At 44.5% G+C, this 20,658-nt stretch overlaps 1 protein-coding gene across 5 annotated transcripts in view; it reads right to left on the bottom strand.

Annotated features, from left to right (window-relative positions):
• Positions 1-20,658, bottom strand: part of MYO7A (myosin VIIA) — a 105,652-nt gene that overhangs the window by 49,021 nt on the left and 35,973 nt on the right. For 3 of the 5 annotated variants that reach the window (XM_050332598.1, XM_050332599.1, XM_050332600.1), the window contains exons 3-11: positions 14,203-14,316; positions 13,033-13,185; positions 10,096-10,113; positions 7,051-7,235; positions 5,482-5,603; positions 3,345-3,487; positions 3,130-3,243; positions 2,159-2,312; positions 1,418-1,494 (exon numbers count right to left, since the gene is read on the bottom strand). In XM_050332598.1, coding sequence (XP_050188555.1) covers positions 1,418-1,494; positions 2,159-2,312; positions 3,130-3,243; positions 3,345-3,487; positions 5,482-5,603; positions 7,051-7,235; positions 10,096-10,113; positions 13,033-13,185; positions 14,203-14,316 — 1,080 coding nt within the window. Of the gene's footprint in view, positions 1-1,417; positions 1,495-2,158; positions 2,313-3,129; positions 3,244-3,344; positions 3,488-3,932; positions 3,948-5,481; positions 5,604-7,050; positions 7,236-10,095; positions 10,114-13,032; positions 13,186-14,202; positions 14,317-20,658 lie in introns of those variants that run through there. The other 2 variants (XM_050332601.1, XM_050332602.1) reach the window with 2 other exon arrangements.

Below are 20,658 nucleotides of genomic sequence, written 5' to 3'. Positions count from 1 at the left end.
AGAGCTGCTGACTTTATGACACAAGGCATCCTTACAATGGCCTGGACTACTGTCCTGATGAGGCATGGCCAGAGAGGAACAGTGCAGCCTCCCACAGCTGGAGGTATATGACTGTTTTTAGCTGTACAGGGGAAGTATCTCAAACAATGACACAGACATTTTCAGAGAGAATAATTAACACTTTTATATACTGTATTTTAATATGAAGTAAATCACAAGTGTTCTTGTGATTTACTATTAGATATTAATAGTAAATTGGTGTGGTAAGTAAATAGTAAATAGTAATAGTGGGAATAGTAAACAGAGGTGTGGGAAGAGAAGATGAGGAAGCAAAGCCTGCAAAACTGTATGCTATCAGTATGGATTCAGCTTTGCATCCCCTTAACCCCTTTTCATACTGCTCAGATGAAGTCAGGGAAATGTCCACTCTGTAAGGTATATGAAAGCAGCCTGCAGAGAGCTGTGAATCACACTCTGGGACCAGCAGTGCATATGGAGATGAGATGATATCCCTGAGGCAGCCCTGTTACCTCTTGGGGAGGCCACTGAAGAATGTTCCAACCTCTGCATGGGTGGTTTGGCTGAGGGTCATCTCACCTCACTTCAGATACACAGAGTATAAATGATATCTCTGTCTCAGCTACTGTTATGAACTTTCTTTACATCAATAAGGGAAACAATCTATTTTAGGGACTGAGGTATTCTGGATGTCCTTTTAAGAACAATGTGCCTCCAGGGGGTCTTTTTCTTTCCACTGTTATGAAGGGGAGCTCAGATCACAGAAAAATGAAATCATAGGATAGTTTGGGTTGTAAGGACCTTTAAAGATCATCTAGTTGCAAACCCCCTGCCATGAGCAGGAACACATTCCACTAGACCAGACTAATCAAAGCCCCACTCAGTGTGACTCTGAACATTTCCAGGGACTGGGCACCCACAAATTCTCTGGGCAACCTGTTTCCAGTGCCTCACCACTCTCACAGTAAAGAATTGCTGCTTAATATCTAATTTAAACCTGCCCTTCTTCAGCTTAAAACCATGCTCCCTTGTCCTATCACTCCGTGCCCTTGTCAAAAGCCCCTCTCCAGCTCTTCTGTAGCCCCTTTAGGTACTGGAAGGGGCTCTAAGGTCTCCCTGGAATCTTCTTTTATCCAGACTGAATAGCTCCAACTCTCTCAGCCTGTCTCCATAGCAGAGGTGCTCCAGCCCTCTGAGCATCTTTGTGGTCTCCTCTGGACGCTCAGCTCAGATGGAGACATCCACTTTCACTGCTGCCAGTGCAAGGCACAGTATGGCTTACTCAGGCCTCCTCAGCCTCGTGGTGCAAGGAGAGGCTGGCTCAGATGAAGCTTTGCCGCAATACTAGAAACATGGGATCAAGTCAGAAAGGGGACAGCAGCACTGCAGAGCCACTGACCTCCAGTAACGATGCCGCAGTGATTAGCGATGCTGACTGAACAACCTCACAGGCATCCAGGTTGTCATAGGTCCGAGCTGGGGAAAGAAAGGCAGAGGGAAAGCCATCAGCAAGTGACATGTCTCTGCAGAAGGTGGATGGGGTGAGAGAAAGGGTCTTTCTCCACTGCCTCTGTGGGATGTCCAGGCAAAATCTGGCCATCAGAAGGGAGAGGAAAGTTCACGCAGCTGCTGCAGCCCTGCTGCTGGCAGGACCCGTACTCTGCTCTGCCAGACACCCTAAATGACTGACAGGGTAGAAATGTTTCTAGCATCTTAATGCTTTAGGCTTGTGTCTTGTAAAGAGGCTTTTAAAATCACTGTGTCATTTCTGACAGCAGAGCTGTTTGGTACCTTTACAAAGCCATATCCAATCACACAGGAACCTCTCAAACACTTCATTAATCTCTTCCTGTAAAACCTGAGTTTAGTGAATGGCCTGTGGCCATATTCAGCCTCAATACATTCAGAAAAGGTGGATGTCACTGAGCATACTGCAGCCTGGCAGCCCTGCTGTGGGCAGGTGGAATTATTCCTCCTTTCTTTTCCTTACACACCACAGTAAGAATCTGAGTCCCTGGCATGGCACCATGGCAGGTGTTCTGGATACAGCCCTCTGTCTCCAAGTTTGGCTCCCTCTCAGCATGCAGAACAGAAACAGCAGCAGTGCGCTGGACCATGTCCCTACATTTTGTCCTTTTACCTTCATACTGCAGGTTGCCCATGTGCAGGATGGCAGCCAGCAGCTTGGAGATCTCCCAGTTCTCTGTGTCCGTGAACATGAGAACCTTCATAGCGGAGCGAATGTTGGCGTACTCCTTGCTATCATCTCGGCCATCACAGGTTGTGCAGTTACCCTGGGAAGGCAAAGAGGGCACACAGTGCATGGGCCAAAGCAAGAGAACATCAGGGTGTAACTGTAAGCTATTCAGGTCTTCCCCCTAAGCCAGCAGACAGTTTGTTTAAGGCATGATGTCAAACTTGTGGATCTGACTCAGCCCTTTGTTCTTCTCTACGATTCAGTGCTCAGCCTTGTGACCTATGCTTACCTTGTTGTCCCCAGCTACCCTCAGCAATCAGCAGAGGAGGAAAAACTCCCTGAGATGGGGATAAAGAGCTGGAGGCTCCCACCAATCCAACTACAAAGCTGTGTTCCAGCCTTTCTGCTGATGTGCCTTAATTACACTTGCTTCTATCAGCTCCTCTGGACATCGACACTGGTATATAGGGAATGAGGCTGGAGGTCACTGGCTCAGTTGGACACTTGGAGCGCATACAGCTCAGCCCCATGTGCTGCTGAGAATGTACCATCCAGCCAGGCACTCCTCCCTGTCCATCACTGCTGTAAGAGCATCAGGTTGTATCTAACACCCTGGTTATTTCCAAACAAATGGCCTGGGCACCGTACACCAAAAACATCCAAGCTTGTGTCCTGCTTCACAGGAAATGTGGAAATAGCCGCGTCTAGACACAGGGGTTAAGGATTTGCACTAAAACTGTGGGGCTTGTGGTGGTGGGACAAAGAAGTCCCTCAAATCCTAAGAGTAGCTAAGTCTCAGAAAGGTCATAACCAGCAAAGCAGCTCTTGGCTGCAGAAGCACCTCTCTTCTTTCTCCCTTGCTAACAAACTTTACCAAATCACACCACTGAACCTCTGTTTCGCTGTGCTCTCACCATTGCAAGGTAGTTGTAGTCTGTGGCTTTCCCAAGACCCAGCTTCTTCTTCTGCTCCATCGACATTCCCCTCAGCATGCAGTAGAACACGTGGTAATTCCTCTCATCCTGGGCCTGCAGGGGAAGAGCAAGAGTCAGCTCTGTGAGGAGAATGGCACCACAAAGGTCAGCTGACAGAGTGACAGCTCCTGCACCTTGGAGGTGTATCACCTTACCTGTCTGCAGACCCGGGACTTCTCCAGCAGGTACTGCTCAATCTTTGCCCCCTCGATGGCTCCCCTCTTGTTGAAATGGATGTCGATGTACTTCCCAAATCGGCTGGAATTGTCATTACGGATGGTCTTCGCGTTTCCAAAAGCTGCAAGGAAGAATTGTTATGGGTTAGAGAGGATTTGAAGCAGGGAGGACCAAGGATCTGGTCTAATGGGGAAAAAAAAAAAAAAAGATCAAAAGAGTGAGTCTGAGAAGGTAAAAAACAGTCCCAGAGCTTTCCCTTAAGTTTGGCTGGATCAATTTCATCTTGGTGTGGGGAAACAAGATATATCTCATATAACTGTCCTCAAAAATACAGAGAGGAGAACAGAGAAAAAAAGCTTGGGAATGAGGTGACCTTATCCAGGAAGAAGGGCTAGGCAGCAGGATTTTGGCAGCAGCTGATGAAATACAAGAGAGTGAGCAAAACCGGCTGCAGTGTGCAAGGTGATGCTGTGCAGGAAATGACAGGGTTGCTGGTGAGTGATTTGGTGACTGAGACGGAAAGAAAACAGCTCATCCAAATAGGAAACATAGAGGACTAAGCTCACCTCCAGCTGGAGACCTCTCCCTGCAAACAGACTGTGCACTGAAAGGTACCCATGTCCATCCTCTGTTAGGTTTGGATAAGTGCCCTGGCCAGCACACTCTGAAGTTTATGCTCCAGGATTTCTGGCAGGTGATGGAAGTGCATTTGAAATACAGAGCTTCTCTTCCCTGAATCCTAGCAGCGATTAAGTGCATATTCAAAAATGCCCTGTGTGCATATCACGCACCACGACACTTTCCCACAGATCAGGCAGTCCTGCAGTGCCCCTGAGAGCCTTGTTGCACCTTGATTCCATGACTGAAGGAAACTCCAACAGAGTACATAGGAGGAAAACTCAATCTCCTTGTCTGCTGTGCTAACATTATGCATGAAAAGCAGTTAGAAATTCACATTCCTATTAACTCCTAGAGGGTTATTTACCAGGCAGTGGAGGTAAAAATCATAGAATGGTTTGGGGTTGGAAGTGACCTTTAAGATCATCTAGTTCCGGCCCCTCTGCCATGGGCAGGGATGCCTTCCACTAGATCAGGTTGATCAAACTCCTATCCTTAGAGAACAACACAAATGTTATTATTTAAGGAAAATGTGATTTTTCTGCACAAGCATAAAAGGTCCATCTGGTATCACATTGGGGCAAGAGGGTCAGATCACCTATGTAATTTACAGACATCCAATTAAAACAGTGGGGTTGATCACAGCAACAGCTTGCCAATGATCCTATTAAGGTCACAAGCTGATTCTCATTATCTGGTTCTTTCCTGAACTGCCTCTATTTCTTTTTCTACATTCTGCTGTCATTCACTGATCTTGGAAAAAAAAAAAAGTGGGGTTTGCTATTGTGTATGGCCAGTACAAGGTGTTGTGCAGCTCTGGTCCTATTAAACTGATGTTTTATGGAACCATCAAAGAATACAAATAGTATTTTTGCAACTATAAAGCAAGTAATTAGTTGAATGCAGCAGTGACAGGATATTGGTGCTCTGCATGCAGTAATTCCAGCTCTGGAAGAGGTGGTAAGATTTTTCAAAAGAGCTTTGACTGAACATCAGGTACTCAAAAAAGTACTGATAAGCATTTTTGAAATCTAGACTACACAGAGAACTGGGTATAATTCAGGTTTTGTTTTGATTTTTTGGGGGAAAAAGTACTGTTTTAAGTGGAAAAATCACATTGTGTTTTTTTTTTCTTTTCAATTTTAAGTAAGAAAACAATTGAAAAACCAATTCTGGTCAGCTGAAATGCTTTGCTTTCAACAACAGCTGTCAAAATATTAATGGAAAATTTGACATCCCAAATCAAAGAATATTAGTCTTGTGAAAAATAAATTCAGATGGAAAGAAACTGAATATATTGTCTATCAAAAGCATACAGTACTGATTTTTACTTTTTAAATTTTTAGTTTTATCACTTCTTGAACTCCAAGTGTGGCATAAGTGACTTACATTTGGTCACATTTTGAGTTTCCTGAATCTGTTTTGTTTTCCTTTTTTTTTTTTTTTTTTTTTTTTTCTTTTTCAGCAAAAGAATGCCTCCATTATCTGCGGCCTCACCTTCCAAGATGGGATTTGCCTCCAGGACCTGCTGCTCAATCCAGGAATGCTGGCCACTGATTGCTGCCAGGAACTGCAGAATCAGTTTTGTGCTTTCTGTCTTCCCTGCTCCGGATTCACCGCTGCAAAGACAACAGAAGGGGAGGTCAGTGAAAGCCATGCTGCATGCCTGCCAATGTCCCTCTCTCTGTCTCCAAATGGACTGCTGTCTCTGTGTCTGTTCTGTTAGCAGAGGCAGGAGGAGATCACTAAGGATGTGTTTCCAGCAGCCCAAGGACTGGTTGTATGACAAATGGTAGGACATAGTACTGACAGCTTCCAGCCAAGACCCATATTTGCTTTGTGTTCCATTTGGCCCAAGCTGTTGCTTGGGTTTGGGTCTCCCTTGCAAATGACATCATTCAATCAGCACTAAGAAGGTCATGAAGCAACTTTCAGGCAGTGCTTTTCCAGGTATGACCACTGGATCATGACCCTGTGGTCCATGGCCTAGGTGTTCCCATAGGACATCTTTGTCAAAAGAAGATGTCAAAATACGGCAGATGTGAAATACAGCCTTTTACAGCAGGCACTTCCATAGGTCCCCTAGGCTTGTTCCAACAAGGAGAAGGTAGGAGAGGAGAAGCTTTTGAGGCTGGAAGCAAGAGTTATTCCTCAAGGCTTTCTCTTCACAGAAATATAACTTCAGTTATTTTGTGATGATACAAGAGGAAGGAACTGGTCAGAAGTCTTTTGGTGTGAGTCTCTGACCTGTCTGATATATGGAGTAGCCAAAATAAGTGACTGAAATAGACCTTCCTGATGTTGAGTATCCAGCCCTGGCCCCATAGGTGAATTGCCTCACTTCTCAGGCCACTGGCACATTGAATTGACTCTCCTCTGGGCCCCACACGATGCTTTTTTAGACCTGCAAAACAATCCTTATGTAATGGCCTTTTCAGACTCATGTATCTGAGATACTGCACATAGGATGCTCCAGAGTTATGTTTTTTTTATGCAATGAAACTTAGGATAGGCACGCCTTGGAGAGTGGGGGTGCCCAAAAGCACAAAGACTGCTTGTGGGTTCAAAATTTGATAGTACAGTGTTGGAGAGCTGAGGACATCAAATCCAGCTTATACCATCGTTTGGGGCAGATACTGGAGAGAACTGTAACGGTGACTACACGTTTCTTGGTGCCCAAGGTTGACTGGTCCAGAGTGGAGCTGAGCATGGAGACACCAGTTCAGTCATGACCACGGGTCCAGTGATCAAGCTTGTTCCTGGCCCTTCCTTGTGCAAAAAGTATAAATCTTTGCATCTTTGAAGTCTGCAGGAGTATTGAATTTAAATTTAAAAGGAGAGGTTAAAGACGAATATGAGATCTATTGGATTCTAAGGGTAAATACCAAAGGATTGATAAAGCTCCTTTACTAGGAACAGAATGACCACCTCAGCACTGGGAAAATGTGGAGGGAAGATCTAACTCAGTTTCTGATTCTATTTGATAAGCTGTTCCAAATCAGCCACGCTGCACCTGCTCAGCATCTGTTTTCAGGATATGGCCCATTTAGAAACTCACCAACTCACCTTATGATACAACACTGGTCCTTGTTGTTGCGCTGCATGTTGAAATAGCAGTTGTCAGCAATTGCGAAGATGTGTGGTGGCATCTCACCAATCTTTTTGTTGGTGTACAGGCGTATCTGCTCAGGTGAGTAGATGGGTAGAAGCTGGTAGGGGTTTACTGCCACCAGTATAGAACCAGTGTATGTCTGGAGGAGAAGCACATGAAGGTTTATGGGGACAGTGAGATTTAGCTCAGAGACTTCGGCAGCTTGGATGGAGTGTGGATGGAGGCCAGAAAAATAAAGGCTTTTTAAAAGCTGGATGAAAGATGATGTTCAAGTCAGAGATGCTTGCGGGGTGGAGCCTGGAGCAAAACTGGAGCAAAAGTCCCAAACTATCTGAATCAGTTCATACTCAGTCCTATTGATGCATAGCGTGGACTCAAGCCTTAATTCATATTTTGTATGCTCCTCAGTTAAGGTTCAGAGTTTCAAGTCAAGCTCACATTTACAAAAATATTGCCAGAGCCAGCACATATCCACGCACATCTACTGCATTGCACAAATTATGAGAAACTAGAGATGAAAGAAACCTGAGGACCACTCCCACATCTCAAAGCAGGACCAGCTGGATCCAAACCATTCTGACAGATGTCTGTCTAACCTGCTTTTATCAATCCACAACAGCTGCTAGACTTCCCTCTGCAATACATTCTTCTCTACTATCGCTGCCTAATCAAACCCCTCCATGCTTCAGGTTAAACCTTGCTCTGTGCACATGGATAGATCTCATAAATTCCTGACATATCCCTTCTTGTCTATTTCAGAAATTTTGGAAATGGCCTTTGGTCCATTCCATGCTTTCTGTGGCACTTGAATGAGCAAAGCTGTCCTGAGCCTTGGGCAGCAAAATCCTTTCTAGTACCTTAGTCTTTGATTTTTGTCCTTCCAGTAGCTGCTTCTCTCAAGCCTCTCACCAAAGGACTTGTGACATTTGTTATCTTGGTCAGATGCAGTGTTGAGGTTAGGAGGTTTGGCCATATCCCAAACTCAAGGCAGAGAATAAGGATCTCCTTCCCCTATTTCATCTATCTAAAAGTTAGTGTCTAGAGCAGGTGAGTCAACAGGCCTTCACCTTGGGCTAACCAAGGGCCATGAGATGAAGGTTACTTTCACTCTGTGACTTCAGAGGAGCCAATTCATCTTCTCTAGGTTACTTTTTGGCAACTAAAGCTACAAGACTAATCCCACCTTCCTTTCCTGGTGGAACCAACTGTGAAAGTGTCCCCAGTGCTGCATATATTTTTTCAGGACACAAAATAAGTAATTTCAACACTAAAATAATCCTTATGGCCTTTTATCTGTGTGTCCTAGAATCAGTTAGACTCTGGCACAAAGCAGCAAAGTAGCACAGGCAAGGATGCATGTGAAAGGGAAAAAAATTATTTGTTTGCCACCACCTACACAACCAGCTTGCCACCAGCAGCTTAGGCTTCCTGAAGGCAGCCAGTAGATGGCAATTGTGTCCCATGGCAGGGATGCTGAAAGGCATTAGGGACTCCTCACCTTCTAGTCTCAAGGCCAAAACAGGAGAGTGACTTCCTGTTAAGTCCCAGGTGAGCTTTGACTTTACAGTGGTAACTGAGAAAGGGCACGTCACTCTTCTCTGTAGTGGGGGTTACATGCCAGTAAGGGAAAAGAGCTCCTTCAGCTCGAGAACAATGTTATCACAAATCTAATGGGTAGAAATTGGCTGTGAAATCATGTAGACTGGACTTTAGAAGAAGACAGCACTGAAAAAAGGGAGCAGAGAAGTCCCAGAGAAGCCTTCAAAGAGGATAGAGCAAGTAACCTTAGTCCTCAGAGAAGGAGCGAGCTCAATTTCTGAGTGGGATTATGATTTCGAGATCCCTAATGAACACTCCTTTGAGCCCTGGCTGAGATACTTAGAAGACTGTTTTCTTCTTCATAATTAATTACCAGGTTAATTTTAGGGACATTTCTCATCTTCCTTGAGCCTCTTCTCAAAAAAGATTAACTCCTTGCAGAGGTGTCTGAAATCCCTGCATTTCAGACACACCAGTCTGCTCTGCCCCAAATGCAGCCAGGGAGACTTTTAAAGGTGTTAACCATTAGTGACAGGAATGTTTTCTGGATGCTCTCACTGACCCTTCCCTTGTGATCCACAAAAAAACTTCGTCAGCACGAACTCTTGTACTATTGCTTGTTTTTGTAGGTCATTCCTAGTTGATAAATACTCGCAGTTTGCCCAGCTCTTACAACTAACAGAATGCAAAACTTTGTCCACTCTGCTGATCAGGGGCTAAAGGGCACTTCCAAGGAAATATTATCTCCCTGGTTCCTATTGCTGGGTGATGGTAAAGCCCCCTTCTATTGGGAAAATAAAGCTTTACTGATAACAGGGACTCTGTGGGAACTGACCACAGGAACCACATCCCAGAGCAAATTCATTACTGCCTGCATGACCTACATTTTAATTAGCCCCAAACAAATCCTTTCTGAGCCTGCTTCCCTCGCTACCCAGAACACCATGGCTGACTTCATCTGGATTGTCATGGGGTTAAAGCTCTACCAAACGTTGCTGCATTTTGGCAGCCCTTAGAGAGCAGCAGCAGGCATTACTTTCATCTCCAGATAAAGAGATTTAACCTTACTCATGAGTCCAAACTCCCCATCAGATTCTCTTGCTATTCAGCATAGTTCTCTTAGTGTATGCAAGACAAACAGAAAGCAACAAGCCCTCGTCGAAGTTTTTCTTACTTTGCTGCAGAAGTTTCTTTCCTTCATGTTAAGGTCATTACTGAGAGGCTCTTAAAGCTTTAACCACATTCACATGTTGGGGACCTTTCAGCTCTGAGAAGGTGTCACAACTTCACCATGAGCGTCAAGCTCTGCACCAAAGCAGATGATGCTGTCAGTGCATTTGTGAATCAGCAGCAATGGTGGTGCAAAGTAAATGAAAAGGACACAATGGTGAACAGAAAAAAGTGATCCAGTGCAAGGCATGCCAATGATTGCAAATGACAGTGCCAGGAGTCATACTTACCCTCCCGCCGCAGTTTGTCTTATGAGTAAAATGTGAGGGAGGAGAAAAAGGGAAATTATTCTTTATTAGGTCAGAACTACATCCTCCACAAAGCTAAGGACTTGAGGAAACTAGGGGAATTGAAGTCCTACTGGAAAAGTCACTCTTGACTCAGCAGGCTCAGAAATCCTTTCAAGCAGTGAAACTTCACCATATTTAAGACAGAGAAAATTATACCACAGATTTAAACACCTCAGGAGACCGGGTGTTCCCTACCCACATGGCATCCATATGGTACTTTGGCTTTGCAAAACTGCCATCAATAGTTACCACATCCGACACATATCTACTCCTCCTAGTGCCATCACTCTTAAAAGATGAGAGCTAAAGTTGGGTTCCTGAGCCTCCAACTACACACACATAGACAACGGTGGTTTACGTGCCTGTCTATCAGGAGAATAGATACAGAACTCTGTAATTTAGAGAGTGTCATTCTGGTTTTGAGATTGCACTAATTGCTGTGCTGTGCCCAGGTCCCTGTGCTGGTACTCTAAAGCCATTAGTAGTGTGGAGCAATCATAGTGCAGTAACCCGGAACCTCTGTGATGCAAATGTGGGATGTGGCCATCCCTTAGGCAGTAGCTCTGCAGGACACATGGCACTGTCACCATGAGACCAGAAGAACTTGTAAAGAAACCAACATGTTTACTGAGTCACTTCAGCCCAAATCACCACCCACACTTGCCTCCAGGTTGGAAGCTGCCCTTTGCATCAGCCCTTATTAGTATGATGTTGCCAAACAACGCTTTGCCTGGTGCATATTTGTGCTCATAACCTCCCTGCATGCCTGTGAATAAGTTGGTGAGGAAGCTCAGAGACAGAGTTTTTATGAAGGAGCTCAATGGCAATCTGATATAGCACATATAAGATTATATCTGAGGATCTCTGGTCCCTTGCACTTGCCAGATGGCATGGGGACACCAGGAGAGACACATGAACACCACTGAATAAATATCCAACGTGATCCAAACTTCCTCAGAGAGAGTGGTAGGAATCCACTTTGTGCCACTGCAGGGTGCCCACAAGCAGGAGAAAAAGGAGCAATGCTCAGTGGATAAATACATGTTCCCTGAATGAGCCAATCAGCTATAAATTATTGGCCATCTGTACTTCTTGGGTGACATTCAGGTTGCTTGAGTTCAGCTATCCACAAAAATACTACACCTAACCTTGAAGATGGATGTGCTCTGAGTTAGAGGAGGTTGGACTGTAGACGTCCAACCTAAACTTTCCTTCCAGCATAAACTCTCCTATGATATCCAAGCTCCAGACATCTGTAAAGCAATCACTTCATCTGACAGGCACTTCTGTTCACACAGCTGAAAGACAGACTTGTCTCTGTTGGCTCCACTGATATCTCTGGTGACTGCCATGGATGCTCAGTGCACACACAGACACCACCTCAAGTATGAATTTGGGCTGCTAACTTGCTATTTTATCATTATAAATGGTTCTGTCTCCCTAAAAATAGCCGCAGAGAGAAACTTACTAAATCTAATGTGTGAATAATTTTCTGGTCATGTTTCTTTTTTTCTAAACTGAAAATACAGGGGACTTAGGCATCATTCACAATGAATAAGGTGCCTGAGTAAGAGATGAATTTGGGGGTCTCTGTTCTCCTCCCACCTTTGGAGACTTAGGTGTGTGTGCTTTTTCAGCAGCTATGTCCTCTTCCTCTAGGATTGGACTCCATCTCTGAAAGGAGAGAGGGGTATCTTCTAGAGCTGGGACAAGAAGCTGTCAATCATATGAACAGTCTGTGTAACAGTGGTGTCTTCTCCATTACTGCCCAGCTCTAATCCAAAACCATCCTATCAAAAGGCACTGGGAATCAAGCAGAACAAGCAGACTCAATAAATAAAATCCCAGCCATGCTGTGTTAGCTTATGCTACCTGGGAAGTCTGACTGTCTTGCATTTCCCTCTGGCCTGAAAATCTAGTAGTCTCTAGAGCCTTTTAAAAATGAGATGCCCAGATGGCTTTGAAAAGGCCTTCAAAGGAACAGCAGGCACTTACCTGAATATGTGAAAACTGTAGGATTTAAAAGCAATACCAAATTTTCCATGTTTTCAAAGGCTGTTTAGTACATTAGCTAGCAGCAAACACAACATGCACTCTGAATTTCTGTCCAAAAAATGTGCACAAGATGACACAGCATACAGCACACTGATAAAACTAGCACAGAGACTTGAATGCTGATTCCTGTCCTGTTGGGGAAGTGGTATTTGTGATGCTATCATAGAAAAGATATGCAGTTCTGACTGGCTTCCCGTAAAACCCTCAATTTATGAATGTCTGGTTGGGTTGGCAAGGCTGCAATGGGGTCACTGGGCATGACATGACTGAGCTGACCTAAGGAAGGACACTGCTGTCCCCAGAGATCAGCTGTCCAGATCTCAGGCAACCCAGAGCTAGGAAGTCATAAATACAGATTGGGAAGATTTTTTAGAGCTGTTTTGGGAGTTTGCTTACTTCCTTGTTTCCAGTTATTTCATGCATGCACCTCCTCATCCTTCGTCCACCTCTTCCACCTTCAGAAATAGTTGTCTTCACCCACTTAGGTTGAATGAGTTAATGGTTCAGGGGGAAAAGGCCTGAGTTGAACTGGCTATTCTATGTGCAGAAAGTTAATGCACATCTCCAAAACTTCTACAGGGGCTGTACAGCCAGGTGGCATGGACTTTGCCCATTACCTAACCCATGGGGTCTTTTACTGGGGCATCCACAAGCTCAGCAATGTGTCCTCTAAAGTCAGAAGCCCTTTACCACTTGGAACAAAGAGAAGATAGAAATCCAGATGCTCAGTTCAATCAGGGTTTCCCCCACATGGGTTCCCCAGGGCTAAGGAGAGCAGGGAGTGGATGCAGAACAAGAGCTGGAGGTGAGGTGGACACTTACATAGATGAGGTGCTCACGATAGCGGATCAGCAGGTTCCTGAGAATTCCTGCTTCATTCAGGTCCCCCAGGCGGATCATGTCCTCCACTCCGTGGATGGAGGTGGGGTGCATGGGTTTGATGTGGCTGGCATTCTGTGGGGAAATCCAGTGCTCCTGGGAAGAGAGCAAGGACAGAGAGAGATAAGTCAAATGAGAGACCACTGGGAAACAGCCCACCCCAAACAGAAGGACCAGATGGAAGAACATACATGGGAGAGCATCAGCACACATGCCACAGCTTCTATTCCTGGGGCAAGGCAGTGATTAATTTGAAAGATTCATAACAGAAGAAGGCAAACATCTTTTTATTGGAGTTTTATTGGAGCAGCAAGAGACATGAGACACAAGCCATCCTGGCAGGAGTCTCCTCCAGGGCAGTATGGTCATCCAGCACATTAGGGGAGTTTATAAAAAAAAGCAGATTTGTTTTTCCCTTCACAACTACTTTTTCACATCTTTGCCACAAAACACTGTTGAGAAGAGAGAAGATGATTTAGAAAAGGAGAGAGGGATGGTCAGGGGTGGCAAAATCATACTTTTATTGGCAGAGCGTTGTTTAGACTAACCACTTCTAAAAGGGCTTCAAAAGCCACTACAAATTGTACACAAGGACTCTGCTAAACCAAACCTCTTTCTATTATCCTTGAAGGCAATGAGAGCAGTTACAGTTATCTCAGTCAGAAAAAAATTAAAATTATGAAGGATAGAGGGCCACCTTCTGTTTGTGATATAGACCTTGCTCTAAAACAGCTACCATTGCAGAAAAATAGAGGTGAGAAACTGAAAGAAAACCAGTGTTTGGGCACATGTGGTATTGGTAGGAGGTTAGGAAGGACTGGGTAACAGCAGAAGAACAACAGGTTGAGGTAGGTTTGCTCAAAGCACTATCTAAATGTATTTTGGGGGTTCTGTTATCATTGTACTCTAGAAGCTTCTCAACATTGCACTCCCAGTACAGCCATAAAAGTAGGGACACAACACTGTCTTGTCTACAAACAGAAAACTATGGCACAGCTGACTCCAAAGGACATATGCGAAGTTCATAACAAAGTCAATCATCACAGCCCTATGACTCCTGGCCTAGCCAGGCCATAGAGCTGTAGAAGGGTCATCAGAACACTTTGTACGTACATTGCCTTCATCATCCACAACCTGGATCTGTCCAGAGTCACACAGTTTAACCACCGCTCCAATGGGAACATCGAATTCCCGTCCAGTTTTGAGGTCCATCCACACATAATCCCCCTGGAACCAAAGAGAAGATAGTTACACTCAGGGCTGTAGAAAGTTCAGCATCCCTTGGGATAGAAGTTGTTGACATTTGGTACCCAAATCATTAGAACAAGTCAAATTACTTCCTTTGCAAACCACAAGCCACCCCTTTTCACATGTGCTCAGGAAAGCAGATGCTTTGGACGTGGCACTTGGGGTATGGCTTAGTGCTGAACACCCTGGTGCTGGGTTAATGGTTGGACTGATGATCTCAGAGGTCTTTTCCAACTTTTATGATTCTATGAAACCCACTGCAAGGTATCAGCAGCAGGGTATGTCCACACAGCATACACCCCCTGCACTCTCTCTCTGTTTCTCAAGCTTGTGAGTGGTTGTTGGTCACAGAGCGCCATCCAGCAGAAACAGGTTACAGAGCAGTGAGACAGGCCAAAAAACGCACCCAGACAGAAGTTTCCCTCTATGTAACATGCAAACCTAGAAGGTCACATTTAGGAGATGGTTCTGAGCTCTCTTAAGCCCTATCTGGATGCTTGTGGCGCAATTCTTCCTTGCAGATAACCGCTATCAAATATACCTTGGAGACCGCTGAAAAGGGAAATACTAAAGATAGGTTAAGAAGATAACCAGAGAGGTTCCTTCAGGAATTCTCCCAGCTACAGTGATGTGTAGGTGGGATGCTTGCATTTAACACTTTTCAGTGGATTTTATCTGCTGTGAGCATGTCCACTTGCGTCCTGAAGCTCTGCAAAGTTTCAGCATCCATAATGCCAAAGGAATAATTTAGCTACAAAAAGTTGTGTCCTTTTGCATGTTTCAAATGTTTCACCTCTTTCAGTTGAGGCCTCTGTTTTCATTTTGGAAGACACAGCAAGCAGTTAACCCCTATCCACTCATCATGTCACTGGTGATCCTATAGACCTCTGTCAGTCCTGCTGGGCAGAGACTATCTGCTTATCAGCTCAGTGGATATTAAATTACTCAAGTGCAAAAAAAGCTTTTAAAGAAGCTGTTTTCCTCAATACAAAAGCAAATTCTAAAATAATTTCAAAATAAAGCCCCAAGAAGGACCCACACTGAAACAAAGCAGAATTATTTCCCACCCCTGTTCTCAGTGTGAAGAAGTACTAAAACTGGGAGCAATCTAGTTGCCAGATGTGTTTTCATTCATGCAGATGAGCTTAATGTGTGAACTTGCAGCCCCACTTAACACCACATTCCTGGGGACCAGCTCCACTTGTACCTATCAAGCACAATGCAAATGCAATATCTACCTTTTGAAGTCCTGAAAAACTGCTGGGAGATGGAGAAAGGAAAACCAGGAGGTATCACTTTGCATGTGCTCTGATATAACCCCCTTCCTGAGCATCCACTATCAACCATTTCTGTGGACAGATTATATTTATAGATTTGGGTTGAGCCAAGGCTACTGAAAAACCTTCATCTCCATGCTGGGCGGTGGGAACTGGAGACATCATGATCCAAGTCATCATTCACTAAGACTTCTGAGAGATACTAACCTGTGAGTGCCACCAGGATGTACGGTTACGTGCAGGGACTCACACATGGAGAAACACTACACACCAGGCATCCCCAAACATTTTGTGGCAGACTCCACCCTGGTTTCCAGTAGGATATTAATATAGTGATCCTGCTTATATGGAGCTCAGGATCCAGTCCTTAGTTTGAGTTTTTATTTCCTCAGAGAGCTGTGCTACAGCTCTGTTATAAGTATCTTTATCCAGCTCATAAAAATATCGTATTCATATCTTTTTCTCATTAACTGTCTTATCCTCACTTCTCATAACTCAGTTAAAAGAGGGAAAAGAAACAACTAATGAATGCACTGTCAGGAGCTGATATATTATAAATCCATTTATATGAATATTTATTTCTTAGCTCCTTTGATCCAACACTCAAACATTTCAGTGTTCAGCACTGTCATCCTCTCTGCATCACTGGGCAAATTCATGCACAGGGTGCGTAACCTGATCAAGGTGTCAGCAAGAGAAGAGCCGGGTTGCTCAGTTCCTGCTCATTAGAAAACCTTTCTGACACCTCACCAGCTCTGTAAAAATTGCTGTTAATCAAGAAAATGTTAATTGTAATGCCGTAGTGGTTTTTTTTTTAAATCTCTAATATTGAATAGCTGTAAAAGCAGCCTACTTCATATGTTCTGTTACCAAACAGCTGAGATAAAAAGCAGTCTGCTCTAACCAAGGTAAATTGATACTCTACTACCACTAAGACAACTTCTGTGCTTTGTCTGCCTAATACACAGAGTGCTTGTCCCCACAAACTGCTCATTCTAAACCCATTAAAGTGCAGTTCTTAATACTGCTGAAAAAAGTCTTATGGGATGGGCTAAGCTGGTAAGGTCAGGAAGGTTGGGGGGGGTGTTAAAAAATAACATCACTTACTACGAGTGCCGACCTATTTCCTTTTCTGACTTTAATCAATTTGACATAAACCCCATGGAGGTCAGTTATATTCCTTCCTTCTGCTGATGCAATCACCTTCAGATCAGCTCCCAAAACAGCAGATATATTGGGGATTTCAGGGCAAATCAGGGTGATTCATGCATTTACCAGCTGGGGTAGACTGCAACTTGTGAGTTGCATAACCTGCCTCATGCTTCAGTTATTTTTCAATACACATGATAGAGTACGGGAGAAGTGAGAATACCAGCAGACCCTTTACAGTATCAACATGGTCCAACTCTTCCTCCTCAACTCAGCCACTGGATGCCAGTGCCCTCCCAAATGCTCTGGGGCAGACCCTCACGACCTCACAAACTATGGGCAGTGACAACCAAACAGCAGTGCAAAGAGGAGGATACACCGTGATGGGTGCACACACAGATCCACACAATTCACAAAGAGGATCTTTAGGAGGAACTTCCAAACATGAAGAGCAAGAAGATTGCACTGCTGGGGAGCTACAATGCTTGATAGTGACAAAGGAGAAAGGTGAGAGAAGCTGGTGTAAGCAGTATAAGGATCCCATCAATAGCAAGACAGGTTTCAAAGTAGCCTGAAAGCTCCCAGCCATGCTCAGGGCTCAGGACCTTACCGCTAAAATGGTCGTGGGCTTCAGGACCTGGTTGACATTGCGGAGTAGTGTCCATTTGCCCTGGTCTTTCTCCTGATCTTCCACCACCTCAGGGCATGGCTGCACGAAAACGACTTTCTTCTTCTTCAACATCTCCAAAACTTAGCAGTGATGTTTGTCCCTCTATCTGCTTTCTGTGTGTATTCCACCATGAATGCCAGAATCCTGTGGCTGGTTTAGACCTGCAACATGACTATGCCTGCTGCTTGCAGGACATCCTCTGACCTGATTCACAATATGGCTCTTGGTTAAGATCTTCTCCTAGGAGAAAAATTTCCATGCACCAGCCATGGTCCTCCACTGGCCAGCTAACATGCTCACTGCATATGAACAGCACTGCGGGAGTCTCAAAGTAAACTGAACAACTCTGCTTCTCTTCACTTAAATTCTTCCAGTCTCTCCAGCAAGGACTGACACTTGGTCAAGCACCTGAAGAACACTGCAACAACTCGTTCTGGAAAAATGACTGCAGGATTAAGAGGAAACCTCTTCCTTTCCCTGTGACTTGTCTCTGTTACCTTCCTTTCCTAGTGAAATAACCGCCTGCCAGCTTGAGGACTTTCAGCACAGAACACACTGGGATACTTATTAATCCACAAATGCAGTCACTCCCCATGCAACACATGGCATTTAATTAACCTAATACCTTTACATACCAAATTAACCAAAGCACAGCGGGAACTCAAAACCAGAGGCCATCTGCATTTTCTTTAAACTGATCGCCTTGAGTAGATCCATAGCAACTGAATTTTAAATAATTGAGTGGAAGGTGTTCAGCACAGCACAGTCTCTGTGCCTATAGGTGAGAGAAGAGCCTGGGCTGTGGATGAGAACAGACTGAACACAAGGATCATGGATATAATGAGTTTGCACTGACTCTACACCAGGCTGCTCCACAGACCCACTTCTGCAATCTCTCCTTCTTTATAGGGTGGACTGTTTTAGTAAGGACTAATCAGGACTGCTGGCCCAACTAGAACAGCACAAAACATTTTACAGTCACCCCAGATTTTCTTTTTTCTTGTCCTATCTCATATACAATTGAGATTTCTCATTTTCATCTAGGAAAGGCTTTTCTGCTCATTTAGAGAATTTCAGGCCACTATAGCTGGGCCCTGATTTCTTCCATAAAAAATGTGAATCTAAATTGTTGTCATTTACACAGACCAGACCAATGCATGACTACATAATGGTTCAGTTGCTAAGGCATTCTCATTTATCAGTGTTTTAATGCAAAACTCTACTGATGACTTGATTACCTGGGGTTTTGAATCCATTTGTCCATGAAGAAAAGGACATAGGGACAGAGTTTGTTGGTGGACCTGGCAATGTTAGGTTAATAGTTGGGCTTGATGATCTTAGATGTCTTTTCTAACCTTAATGATTGGATGCGGATTCCACATGGAATTTTGTGATTCCATATGATTGGAGGAAAGCTTTCTAGATGAAGAAAGGCTTCATAGGTCCCTTTGATGGGACACAGTCACCAAGGACAACAGTAGATGGATGGGTACAGCAAACTCATACTGAGCTACTTCTGCTCACTGATGAACAGCAGTGACGACAGTGAGGAAATCCTTGCCCAAAGGGCAGGTGACGTTGTAGGTTTAAGCTATATTACAAAGCCCTGAAAAAAAAAGGTTATCATTCTCGTAACTGTGCAAGTGAAGTAAGGAAGAGACCCAGTCTCATGTATAAGAAGACAGGTGAGAGATTAACAAGAAGGGTGCCTACCAAAGGAGCAAGAAAAACGTACATGAGATGTGATAGTAATGCAGGGAGATGGAGACATAGAGTGAATGTAGCAATCCCATGGGAGATGTCTACATCCAGCATGAGCTGAAGACATGGTGCTGTACATGACTGCAGTTCTGCTCCCCTAGAGAGTATGAAAGCTGTCAAATCAAAGCTAAAAAACAATGGGAGGATGCATGTGGAAGGAAGGACTGAACAAATACGTACAAAGGGACCCATAGGATGGGCTCTTTGGATTTGAGTGGGGTCCTACAGATGCTCTTTGCTCACCAGCACACATCTCCTCACTGCTGTGCCACAGAAATTGGAACACTGTGGGAGCAGTAGATCTGAGAGAGAGCAGCTGGAGTATTTATCTCACCTTGCACTGGAGCAGACAATATGATCATTGCTCAGCTACACCTTATACTCTGAGGTTGTGTATCCCTGTGAGCTGCCAAAGAGTGAGCTAAGGAACAGAGGCCTGGAATGTTTTGCTCTAGTTTATCCTTGGAATAGGAACCAAAGAAGTGAGATGGGAGCCTGGAGGGCTGAATCTAGCCTCTGTAGTCCTATTACACGGGTGTGTTTATTTTTTACCTGACACTGGGGCTGCTGAAGATCTGTAATTTCACACATTTCCACTACATATTTTGTGCATTGCTCCTCTGCTAGCAGGAGATTTTCTGGGGAGTCTTAGAATCACACGTGTCAGCCAGAGACAGTCAGTGTTTGCAGTGAGGTCTGTCTGAATAGCCTGAGTGTGCTGCCTCCTGGAAACGGGAAACCCCATTCCTTGGAACCGATGACCCAGCCTGGAAAACAGCCTCCCTTCTCTATACATCAAGGGTCAGAGCAACAGCATTAAGCTTCCTATCAGCCTGCTTCTTCTGAGGGAACGTGCTATGCTTTACGCGGGAAACAAATAAACACACTTAGTACAATAAGGGGAGGGACACGGTGGAGGAAAATAAACCTTCAGCTGGCTGGCAGCCCGTCAGCAATGCCATCCGGTTTAGATTACAGCTCCCTGGGGTAACATTAGACTTTTCACTGCAGAGATAGAAGTATGAGCCAGAAGAGCCATGTTGGACTCTGCTCTGATGATTTATTACACCTCTGCAGCAGCAGACACAGCTGAGATCAAGGTCCTGCTGTGACACACCTTCTGCACATGCATAGTACCAGGGGTAAATGTTTATCCTAAAGAACTGATGTGACACATGTGGGCAATAGGTTTATGATGCTGCTGAGACCTGAGCTCCCATTAAATGCTATCACAGTGGCATGGACCTCACTGCTGGAGAAAGAAGGGAGACTCCACCTGCAGGAAGCACCCTCACAGAAGGTGAAGCACCTAAATTAATGAAAGCTTGTTTTTCTTTGCCCCAGCCTGTTTTTCAGTCCTAAAGAAAATCCATCAGACACTGCCAGGGCTGAAGAAGTGTTCTTGAACCAGTTATTTTGCAGCTAGCACTGAAAAGCTGGGTTATTCAGTGAAACAGGTCAGGT

Source organism: Myiozetetes cayanensis, unplaced genomic scaffold (assembly GCF_022539395.1).
Source record: "Myiozetetes cayanensis isolate MyiCay16 unplaced genomic scaffold, myiCay2020 scf5-8, whole genome shotgun sequence".
Taxonomy (NCBI): Eukaryota; Metazoa; Chordata; class Aves; order Passeriformes; family Tyrannidae; genus Myiozetetes; species Myiozetetes cayanensis.
Note: the sequence above shows the minus strand (reverse complement) of the source record. Positions and strands in the feature narration are given on the sequence as shown.